This window comes from Macrotis lagotis, chromosome 3, assembly GCF_037893015.1.
Source record: "Macrotis lagotis isolate mMagLag1 chromosome 3, bilby.v1.9.chrom.fasta, whole genome shotgun sequence".
Classification (NCBI taxonomy): Eukaryota; Metazoa; Chordata; class Mammalia; order Peramelemorphia; family Peramelidae; genus Macrotis; species Macrotis lagotis.
Window position 1 is genome coordinate 7888991 of NC_133660.1, and position 12233 is coordinate 7901223.

General features: G+C 43.4%; 1 protein-coding gene across 4 annotated transcripts in view; it reads left to right on the forward strand.

Moving 5' to 3' along the window:
* Positions 1-832: 832 nt before the first annotated feature.
* RAP1GDS1 (Rap1 GTPase-GDP dissociation stimulator 1) overlaps positions 833-12233 on the forward strand; it is a 200185-nt gene continuing 188784 nt past the window's right edge. For 2 of the 4 annotated variants that reach the window (XM_074228073.1, XM_074228076.1), the window contains exon 1: positions 834-1048. In XM_074228073.1, the coding sequence (XP_074084174.1) occupies positions 1045-1048 (4 nt within the window). In that variant the 5' untranslated portion in view covers positions 834-1044. Of the gene's footprint in view, positions 1049-12233 lie in introns of all 4 variants that reach the window. The other 2 variants (XM_074228074.1, XM_074228075.1) reach the window with 2 other exon arrangements.

Genomic DNA, 12233 nt, shown 5'->3' on the forward strand with positions numbered 1-12233 from the left:
CGGCCCGGCACGGCCCGGAGAGCCCAGCCCCGGGCTCCGGCCCAGTGCGCATGCCCAGTGCGGCCGCACTTGGGGGCTGGGCGGGGAAGCGGCGCTGTCTTTTCCGGGTTTTCTGGAGAGCTGGGCGGGGCCGCGAGGCGGGGCGGAGCCAGGGCCTCGGGGGCGGGGCTAGGGGCGGGGGGGGGGCGCTCCTCTTAGGGGGTGACCGAACAGCCACCCGCTCCCCTCAGCGGGTGACAAGGGCGAAGCTCTGGCCCGGCCCCGGAGCCCGGGCTCCCCAGGCTTCCCGGAGGCGCCTCTGCAGCCGCAGCCTCCGGGCTGTCCGTCAGGCCCCGCCTCTTCCTGAAAGGAGCCCGCCTCCGACGCCGCGGGGGCGTGGCCCAGCCCCAGGCGCCCGCCTCGGGGCGGGGGCGGGGCGAGCTCACCCAATGCAAGGCGCGGAGTCTTCTCTTAGCCCCGCCCCCCGCCTCGGCGGTCCCCTCGTCTAATGGAAGGAGCGGATCCTGTCTACGTCCCGCCCCCTCCGGCCTCTTCTCCCCTCCTTCCTCTCCCGCCCCTTGGACCAGCAGAAGGAGCGAATCCTTCCCGCCCCGCCCCGCCGACAGCCCGCCCCCTGGAGTCCAACGGAAGGAGCCGATTGGGCGTCGCGCTCGGCCCCGGCCCCGCCCCGGCCCCGCCCTTCCCGGCGAGCCGGGCTGCAGCTAAAGCCAGGAAGGAGGAAGCGCCCGGTCCTGCGCTCCGGCGCCTCCGGCTCTTCTCGCGCGGGCGCACACGCGCGCACCCCCGGCACGCGCAGGACCCGCGCCCCCCGCGCCCCCCGGAGCCCCGGGCGCCCCCGCCCCCTCCTCGGGCATGCTCAGTGCGTAGAGCCGGGCGACAGGCTTGGGGGGGTTCCTCACTTCTTTATTTTCCGTGGCACGTCGGGAGCGGGGCGCCCCGGCCGCCGGCACAGCTCCGCCCCGGCCGCCCCCCGCACCCGCCCGCCGGCGGCGGCGCCTCCTCTTCGGGGATCCCTCCGGGCCGCGCCCGCGCCCCCTCGGAGCCATGGGTGAGTCCGCGCCCCGCAGCCGGGGGGCTGCTCCGGCCCCGCCCTCCGCGGCCGCTGCCCCCCGCGCCCCCGCGCCCCGTGCCCCCCCGCGCCCCTCGTGCCCCCCGCGCCCCGTGTCCCCCGTGCCCCGTGCCCCCCGTGCCACCGCGCCCCCCGTGCCCCCGCGCCCCCCGCCGCCTCGGCTTCCTCCTCCCTCCCCCGCCTCTCCCCTCCCAGCCTCTCCCCCCTTTGCCCCCTCTCCTCCTCCTCTTCCATTCCAACTTCTTTCCCTTTCCTTCCCCTCTCCTCCTCCTCCTCCTCCTCTTCCTTCCCCTCTCCTCCTCCTCCTCCTCTTCCTTCCCCTCTCCTCCTCCTCCTCCTCCTCTTCCTTCCCCTCTCCTCCTCCTCCTCCTCTTCCTTCCCCTCTCCTCCTCCTCCTCCTCTTCCTTCCCCTCTCCTCCTCCTCCTCCTCTTCCTTCCCCTCTCCTCCTCCTCCTCTTCCTTCCCCTCTCCTCCTCCTCCTCTTCCTTCCCCTCTCCTCCTCCTCCTCTTCCTTCCCCTCTCCTCCTCCTCCTCTTCCTTCCCCTCTCCTCCTCCTCCTCCTCTTCCTTCCCCTCTCCTCCTCCTCCTCTTCCTTCCCCTCTCCTCCTCCTCCTCTTCCTTCCCCTCTCCTCCTCCTCCTCTTCCTTCCCCTCTCCTCCTCCTCCTCCTCTTCCTTCCCCTCTCCTCCTCCTCCTCTTCCTTCCCCTCTCCTCCTCCTCCTCTTCCTTCCCCCTCTCCTCCTCCTCCTCTTCCTTCCCCTCTCCTCCTCCTCTTCCTTCCCCTCTCCTCCTCCTCCTTCCCCTCTCCTCCTCCTCCTCTTCCTTCCCCTCTCCTCCTCTTCCTTCCCCTCTCCTCCTCCTCCTCTTCCTTCCCCTCTCCTCCTCCTCCCTTCCCCTCTCCTCCTCCTCCTTCCCCTCTCCTCCTCTTCCTTCCCCTCTCCTCCTCCTCCTCTTCCTTCCCCTCTCCTCCTCCTCTTCCTTCCCCTCTCCTCCTCCCTCCTTCCCCTCTCCTCCTCTTCCTTCCCCTCTCCTCCTTTTCCTTCCCCTCTCCTCCTCCTCCTTCCCCTCTCCTCCTTCCTTCCCTCTCCTCCTCCTCTTCCTTCCCCTCTCCTCCTTTTCCTTCCCCTCTCCTCCTCCTCTTCCTTCCCCTCTCCTCCTCTTCCTTCCCCTCTCCTCCTCTTCCTTCCCCTCTCCTCCCTCTTCCTTCCCCTCTCCTCCTTTTCCTTCCCCTCTCCTCCCCTGGCTTCTCCTCTCCTCCCTTGGCTTCTCCCTTCTCTTGGCTCCTCTTCTCTCTCCTTTGCTTCCCCTGCCCTCCCCAGCTCCTTTTCCCTCCGGGTGTCCCTTCTCCTCCCCTCCCCGGACTACCTCTCTTTGCTCTCCCTTCCCTCCTCTCCCCTCAGCTTGCTCTGCTTCTCTCCCCCTGCCTTTCCTCTCCTAGCCTCCCCTTTCTTTGCCTTTCCCTGTCTTGCCTTTTCTCTAGGCTTTCCTTCTCCATGCTTCTGTTAGAAGGAAGGTGACTTCTTTCAGCTTCCTTATCCACAATCTACTCACTTCTTGGTGGGCACTGCCTAGGTCACACATAGGAGGGGTGGGCACATAGGTGGTAATCAGGTTTACAGCTTCAAGGGGGCACCTATGATTTTTTAAAAGGAAGAGGAGTAGCAAAGAGTGGACAGTCTTTCACAGGCTTCAATAGCTGCCTGAAGGAGGCCATGAGGAATGAGTAGGAAGAAAGCACAGCATCAAAGCTGCTTTGGCATTGGCACAGGGCTATGAGTGTGGGTACTTGCCAATGGACACTTGGCTGGGATGGATTCACTTTATGGATTCCTTCAGTTTTATTCCAAACTAGGAAGTAGTGCATGCTGTAGCATGTTATTTCTGAGTGTACCTATGTTAGTTGTCTTTCCTTAGCTTCCTCTCTTCCAAATCTGCAGGATATTTTTTCTTCAATTTTTATAACATGCAAAAATATTACAAAGTTTCTTGTTCATGATTTGAGGCATCATTTTAAATGATGCAAAAACAAATTATTTTACATCCTTTTATAGAGAAACATATATCCATACATAATAGTATAATATGCAATAATAATATATGCCATTAATATAATATCATAATAATGACTATATTGCAGAGATCAGCCTGGTTTCTTTGAATACTAGGATCATAATTCTCAGTCATAAGATGCTTTGGAAGTTAAGTGTAACCCATCCATTTTCCAGGTGACTTGTTAGAACAGCACATGGGTAGTCAATGGCAGAGGCAGAAGGTCCTTTGACTACAAACCAGTATGTTTTTCCTCTATAGTAAAGAACTGCACTAAGATACTTGCTATAATCTATTCCATGTTGCTCAGTATGCTTTTAAACTCTTGTCCAACAGTCTCCTTTCTATTTTCCTAATCTGTTCTGTTGTTGTCTGCCATAGAGCATCTCTAGAACTTAGTGTGTAATTTACTTCCAGTTTGAGCACAGCTTAGTTTTCATTATCTGCACTTAAAATTCTTACTAAGTGGAGAGGTTAGCAATGGTAGCATAAAAATGGTAAGTCCTCAAGAAAGTAGCAAAATCTGGAAATGGTGTGGATAGAGATTACAATTATAAGTAAAAGCTCTAACTTTTGAATTAAGCCAAGTTTGCCTCCCTTTTGAAGCAGGAGGTGATCTGAGAATAGGATGTAAATCTAGAGACTTGTCTAATTCTTTGCAAATTGTTAGCTGTTTCCTTTTTTTTAATGTAATGATTGTAGAATGATGGTTAGATTTCTATAGGAAAAGGAGAACAGTTTGTTAATAAATGAGTATAGTTTAGTATTCAAGAAATACTAAGTGGAAGGATGATAATTTCGCCTTTTATTTATCCCCAAAATTTCAGATATCTCCAATTTAGAAATGCAACAAAAGTTTGTTTAAGGTTGATTACTCAAAATTCAGATAATCTTTTCCTATAGATAGTGACTGGATTCCCAAGCTACCCTATAGAAGACTACTTAATTTGTAATGTAGCTGAAATGTTATGCATAGATTTACAGCCTGAAGGGACCTAATCTGGTCCAAGACCTTCATAGAAACTTGAGCCAGCCTTGCCCAAAATCACACAAGTAGTCATAGAAAAGAAATTCCTTACAGTATTAAACAAAAAAAAAGAAAAACATCAGCAAAAGCTCATTTTTTTATTTATCCTGAATGCTTAGGGTTTGAGCATGTTTAATTAAAAGAAATTACTGAGGTATAGCTAGAGGCATTTGAGATTCTGAAGGGCATTTCTCTGCAGTTAAAGGACTGAATCATTGAGAGCCCAGATTATTTTTTTATAATACCTAATTTCAATTAGTCATCTTGTATTAAGGGCCTACCTTGTGCCAAGTATTCAGCATACAAAGAAAGGCAAAAAAAAAAATATAGTATTAACTTTATTTTATAAAAATTTATTTTAACTTTAGTATTGTGGCATCAGCATTGTATGTTTTTTTGCTTGTCTCCATTTATAGTGCTATTGTATATTCATTCAGAATACAGTTGCATGCATTTATATGACTATATCCATTGCATCCTTGTGCAGATCTTTGCATGATTCTCTGAACTCTTTCTATACTCTTTGTTTTTCTTCCCATACATTGTAAAGATGTTTTATTCCATTGCATTCATATTTCTTAATGTCACCCAAAACTTTAATTAGTATTACAAACTTTATGACAAACATATTATAACTTATATTAACATTTTTCCTTATGTTCATTCATTTATTTATTTTACTCAAGGCAATGGGGTTAAGTGACTTCCCCAAGGTCACACACTAGGTAATTATTAAGGACCTGAGTCTGGATTTGAACTCAGAGCCTCCTGACTCCAGGGCCAGTGCTCTATCCACTGCGTGACCTAGCTGCCCCCTTCATTTTTATTTTTTTGTAAAATTTTATTACCAGCTTTTTAAAACAGTATTAATGTTTTCCAATTCATTCTTTTCTTCACTGTCAGAGAACCATTTTTTTATAATAATAATAAAAAAAGGGAAACAAAATTCAGCAAAACTAACAAGCTCATAAAAAATTTAGATACAGTTTTCTATAGTCACAGTAGCCCACCTTGTTACAGAAGGGAAGGAAGTATTTTCTCATATCTTTTCTTTGGGGGACAATTTTGTTATTATAATTTTATAGTGTTGTTTTGTTGTTATTCCCAATTTATTATAGTCATGGAATATATTGTTTTTTTGGTTTTGTTTATTTCCTTTTGTATCATTTCATAGAAATTTTGCCTTTTTTTCATTTTGTATTTGCATTTCTTACATTACAGTAATATTCCATTCATGTACTACAACTTGTTTAACCACTCTCTAGATGATGAGTATGTATGTTGTTTTCATGTCTTTTGCTAATTCAAAAAGTGATGCTACAGATATTTGGGGTATATGGATTCCAGATACTTAATAGCTGTTGACACTTAATAACTAGGCTATTTGCCCTATTTGCCCCAGTGTATTCAATCCTTCACATCCGCTCCCCCCCCCCCCCACCATCAGTAAATCAAGTAAATCAAGGTAATAATAGCACTGTGGTGGTTGTGAGAGTCATATGAGATAATATTGTAAAACATTTATCACAGTGCCTGGCAAATAGTGTCATATAAATGTTACCTATCGTTGTTGTTGTTATTATTATTAATCATTATAGTCAACAATTCTAGTACTGCTTAAAAAAGTAGAAGATCAAATAATAAGGAGATATCAAGAAAATACCTAGCTTTCTCTTGATGAATTTATTGGTGAAAAGCACATTTATTTATTAAATATTTAATATATCCCAGTTTATAAAAAAGGAAAGAAAACACTGCAAATTATAGGCAATTTAGCTTGATTGGTTCATTCTAGAATTTCTCTAAGAATCACATTCTTTGAATATCTAGAAAGGAAAGTTGTGATTCCAGAGAGCCATCATGACGTCATTTTTGACAAGTCATATCAGACTTTTTTTTTAAGATTTTTCAAGGCAATGGGGTTCAGTGGCTTGCCCAAGGCCACACAGCTAGGTAATTATCAAGTGTCTGAGGTCGGATTTGAACCCAGGTACTCCTGACTCCAAGGCCTGTGCTCTATTCACTGTGCCACCTAGCTGCCCCCAGACTTTTATTTCTTTTTTGTGAATGTTGAACTTTTTTTTAGATCCCTAAACTACTAAGTAAAAGGAATGCTGTCAATGTTGCTTACCTAGATTTTAGCAGAACTTTTGATAAAAGCATCACACCACTTCTGTGGAGAAGGTAGAGATGATATGGTTTATATGAGAATGTAATCAGGTATATTCAAAACTGTTATATGGCTGGACTCACTGTGGTTGTTAATAACTTGATATCATCATGGCAGGTCTTCGGTGTAGTACTCTAGGGATTTATACTTGACTCTGTTGTTGAACATTTTTCTGAGTGACTTGAATTAAAACAAAGATGTGGCATGACATCAGACTGGGAGGGAAAGAAACACTAAGTGACAAGATTCAAGTTTCTTTAGATGTGGTATATTTGGTTGAATTTAATAAGATGAAATTAAGCAGGAAAAAAATGTAAAGTCTTATATTTGAATGTTTAAAAAATCATCTATGAAAGTGAAGCCTGAGGGGAGAGCCCTGATTAGACAGCCTTTGTTCTGGCTGAGGTCTGAAGTTGTAGCTCATTGAAAGCCCCACATGAGTCAGCATTGGGATGTAGTAGCCAAAAAAAGCTAATTCAGTCTTGGGATGTATCACTTCTAGGAACACAGAAATGATAGTTGTAGGGACTTCTCCCTATGTGTTCAATTTTAAGATGAACATGAATAATCTGTAAAGAAGAGGATAATTGGACCTTAAGCCCTTGAAGGGCATTTCTGACTTGGATGATTCAGAGGGGATATCACTCTCTGCAAGTATCCTATGGAGAAGGAATCATATTTGTGCTATTTGGCTCTGAAAAGTAGAAGTAGGATCAATGGATGAAAATTGCCAAGAAGCTTGATGTCAAAAATAACGTGCTCACAATGAGCTGGGGCAAAGTGGCCAGCCCCATGCATGGAAGTCTGCAAGAAGAGACTGGATGGCTGTTTGTCAAATATGGTAGAGTGTAGATTCCTTTCCTGTAAAGTGATGACTAGGTGGTTGTCGAGGTCCCTTCCAACTACCCTGTGATTCTGTGCATTGGAATTGGCTGAACTCAATAACCTAGTGTTCAATAAATTTGAAAATACCAGTTAATCTGAGGTAGAGCTCTATTTGACAAGAATTGCTAGGAAGACTGGAAAGTAATTTGGTAGAAATTGGTTTTAGATGTACAGCTTACACAACCATAGAGTATATAAACTCATAATCTATATGTGACCTAAATATTCAACATCAAGCCATAAAAAAAGAAATTGGAAAAACAACCAGATCTGATCCCTTTCACAGCTATGGTTAGTTTTTAATCTCAAAAGATAAAAGAGCTAACATTTATATGTCACTTTCAGTTTTGTCAAATGCTTTATATGTATTTTCTCATTTAGTGCTTATAATAACACTGTAAATTATGTGCTGCCATTAATCTCCATTTTTTACAGAATGGGAAATTCAGGTGGAGAGAAGTTAAGTGACTTGTCCAGAAAGCTTTTAAATATCTGAAGCAAGATTCAAACTCAAGTCTTTGTGACTCCATTCTAAGACAAGAAACTGAAAAACTTTGACATGAACAAAATCAACTTAATTAGGATAAGAAGAGAAGAACTTGAGTGGGGAAACATCTTTCTACCAAGTTGCCCCAATAAATATGGAAGATGTACAGAATGTCCCCAAAGTTTCAGATCATGTGAAAGTATGAAAGCTTTAAGTTATGAAAGCTTTAAATTGCACTAGGATTTTTGGGATGTTCTTTATAGACAACTAACAGAACTATCTAGGTCCAAAAGCCATTTATTAGTAAGTTGACATTTTTCAAAAGAATTGCAAGCCATAAATGATCACCTTAAGGGAACTTCAAATCACTAAAGATAGAAATACAAAAAAAAAACCCAAAATAACTTCAAGGTTCTGCTGTACCAGTAGATCCATATACATGGGCTTTTTTTTTTTTTAATAGAACTAAGTTTTGTAGTACCAAAGAACTAGAAACAAAGTGAAGGCCTATATATTGATGGAAGATGTGAAAGAAGCATGGGAAGACCTATGAATTAAAGAATGCAAAATGAAGTTGGCAGAATCAGGATAACGATGTATACAAAAAACCAGTGTATGCAATGAAAGCTATGTAGAATAAAAATAACAACAATTTTAACCAAATGCTATAAAATTAAAATGCTCAAACTTGGCCCCCAAAAAGAGATTTGAGAAGACACTTCCTTCTTTAATTGTGAGGGTCTTTGGGAATGGCAACATTCATATGTCAGATTTTTTAATGTATTGGTTAATTTTGCCTTTGAAAAATTTCTTTTATATAAAAAAATTATTTTCTGAGATTGGATTGGTAAATGTAATTGGTGTAAAAGAAAAATTTCTAATAAAATCCATTTAAAAAGTTGCAACTCCATGAAAGAGTGCTCCAAATCACTAGTAATAAAAAATGTAAATCAAAACCACCTTGAAATATTACCTCGTGACTAGCAAATTGACAAAGGTGACAAATAATGGAGAGCATTTAATAGTGCTTCCTGTGTGCAAAACCTTGTACTTCGTGCTAGTGATATGAAGAGAAAAGTAACCTAGCCCCTGCTTTCACAGAGCTCACTCTAATGAGGGGGACTACCTGTATGGAAGATTTCAGGTGCAAGTCCAATGGAAAAGCCCCATGATCCTTTAGGTTACAAGAACTTTCCTTTCTGAATTTTTAGCAGTTTTACTGTAGCATCTGCAGGAATAAGTTGCCAGGCTACATCTCCACAGGGATTGTTTCCCAGGATGATGGTCTGTAATCACTGGGTTGGAAGCTTTGCTATTCCCAAGTCTTTTGGGTTCAGCCTTCTGGGCTATCTCCATAAGGATCTGAGGGGAGATAGTGGTGGTGATTTGACTTGCCTGGTTCATGCTCTCTTGTAGGGTGCTGTGTTGTTTCAGCTGCAAGAATGGGACTAGTCAGTGCTAGAGAGTTTGTGAATAGAAAGGTAGTTAATGCCCTCTAGGTAGAACTGTGAATTGGTCTAATCTTAAAGTCAAATTTTAAAATTTAAATTGTTTCCTTTGTTAAGGAGGCACCCCCAGGCTTTTTGAGGAATATTTACCGTCTCTTTTCTGTCTAGAGCTGGTTAATCTCTTGCCCTGTATGTTGATTCTGGTTAACATTTATTTCAGAGAGTGGTGTTTTCTAATATCTTCTGAGTTCAATGGTGAGCCTTGTATTGTTAGTTCAGTAGTACCCGCTACTGTAACTCTTACTACTAATCTATAACACCACAGTGGAGATGATAAATGTATATAGTTATTACTTTGTAATTCATCATCAAACAGTTCTTGACAAATTCCAGGTCAATAGATTTAGAGGTAAGCAAGAATTTTGAATGTAGGGTTTCCTTAATCATTTTTGGAAATCTGACAGTATGTTACCTTGGGATGCACTTTTGTTACTTTACCAGAAAGCTTAATGTTTCAAAGGCATTACATTTTCTTAGGACTTTAGGACTTAGAGTGGCAAATTAAATTTTTGGGGTTTATTTTAAGTCTTTCATGTAGATTGCATCCAAATGATGGCCAATGTTCTGAATAGTATTTTGTATGAAGAATGCTGTACTAAGGATTATTCCTCTAGAAATTTAAAATCCATAAGGATTAATTTTATGAATTTCTGGATTTTCTCATTGCCAGGTAGTATATCTCCACTCATGTCTATAAATTACTTTAGGCATATAAGACCCTATAATTATAAGCATCCTTCCTGCCTTTTCCCTCACCATGTTTTCATAAACACTTGCTGTTATCAACTGAAATCTTTTGTAAGGTGGGGTATGGTAAAGAGTTTTTGTAAGGCAGTTAAGATCAATTATGATGATAATATATAGCATTTTACTTTATTTTTTTATTCTCATTTTGTACAAATGTTTTTCTTTACATTAATAAGATACACTTGTTTACAAGTAAACAAAATACCCCTCCCCCCATTGAATATCCATAGACTTGCTTGGGCAAAAAAGTAAAGGGGGGAGAAAAAAATTAAAGTAAAAAAAAATAATAGTAATAATTGTAGGTATGGCCAGGTGGTGCAATGGACGAAGCATCAGCCCTAGAGCCATGAGCACCCGAGTCCATATCCTGCCTAGTAAACCCAATAATCACCCAGCCATGTGACATGCAAGCCACCCGATCCCCACTGCATTGCAAAAACCAAAAAGAAGAGGGGAAAAAAAGACCCAAAATAAAATAAAATAGTAATAATAGTAGGGGTGGCTGGGTGGCAGACAGAGCATTGGCCCTTGAGCCAGGAGCACCGGGTCCGAATCCGGCCCCAGACACCCAATGATCACCCTGCTATGTGGCCCCAGGCAGGCCACCCAGCCCCACTTGCCCTGCACCCTCCCCCAAATAATAATAACAAAAAAATGTGTTTCAGTCTTTGTTTCAACACCATCAACTCTGTCGTGGGTGGATCACATTCTTTATGATAAGTCCATCACAGAAGTTACTTCCATATTTTTCCAATGTTGCCATTGCTGATCGCAACGCCCTCCTTTCTTATTTCTCCACTACCATGTACTATATTTTCTCTCTCCTTTCACTCTGACTCCGCTGTAGGGCTGCTGAGTGGCGCAGCAGACAGATCCCTGGTCCTGGGGCCAAGAAGCCCTGAGCCCCCATACCACCCCTTAGGCCCAGAATCCACCTGGCCCTATGGTCCTGGGCAGACCATCCAATCCCAGCCCCTTGCAAGAAGTAAAAAAGAAAATGTGTTATATCTGACCACTCTCCCCCCATGGTCCATCCTCTCCTCCTTTATTCACATCCCCACCCCTTCCTCCTGCTCCCCCCCCCTCCTTCTTACTCCAGTTGTCTATACCCCATTGAGTATACCTGCTGTTTCCTCTCCTAGCCACCTCCAATGAGAGCAAAGGTTCCCTCATTCCCCCTTGCCTCCCCCCTTCCATATCATTGCAATAGCTCATTGTAATAAAAAAAATCTTATTATGTGAAATAGCTTGGACTATTCCCCCTCTCCTTTTTCTTTCTCCCATTCCATTTCCCTTTTTTCCTATTGACTCCATTTTTACACCACATTTTATCTTCGAATTCAGCTTTCTCCTGTGCTTCAACTATAAAAGCTCCCTCTACCTGCTCTATTAACTGAGATGGTTCATATGAATATTATCAGTATCATTTTTCTATATGTGCAGTTCATCCTCATTAAGTCCCTCATATTTCCCCCCTCTCCTCCAATCTCCATGCTTCACCTGAGTCCTGTATCTGAAGATCAAACCTTCTGTTCAGCTCTGGCCATTCCAAAAGGAACCTTTGAAATTCCCCTGGTTCATTGAAAGTCCATCTTTTTCCCTGGAAGAGGACATTCATCCTTGCTGGGTAGTTCATTCTTGGCTGCATTCTAAGCTCTTTTGCCTTCCGGTATATTGTATTCCAAGCCCTACGAGCTTCCAGTGTAGTTTCTGCTAAGTCCTGTGTGATCCTGACTGCAGCTCCACGATATTTGAACTGTGTCCTTCTGGCTGCTTGTAATATTTTCTCTTTGACTTGGGAGTTCTGGAACTTGGCTATAATATTCCTGGGGGTTGGTTTTTTTGCGATCTCTTTCTCGGGGGGGGGGGGGATCGGTGGATTCTCTCCATTTCTATTTTGCCCTCTGCTTCTAGAACATCAGGGCAATTTTCCTGTAGTGATTCTTTGAAAATGATGTCAAGGCTCTTTTCCTGATCATGACTTTCAGGTATTCTAATAATTTTCAAATTATCTTTCCTAAATCTGTTTTCCATATCAGTTGTTTTTTTTCAATGAGATATTTCACATTTTCTTCTAATTTTTCATTTTTTTGGTTTTGAAGTATTGATTCCTGATTTCTGTTAAATTCATCAATCTCCCTGAATTCTATTCTTTGTCTGAAGGATTTATTCTCCTCAGAGAGTTTTCTTATCTCTTTTTTCCATCTGGCCAATTTTGCTTTTTAAAGCATTCTTCTCCTCAATAACTTTTTGAACTGTTTGATCCATTTGACCTAAGCTGGTTTTTAGCAT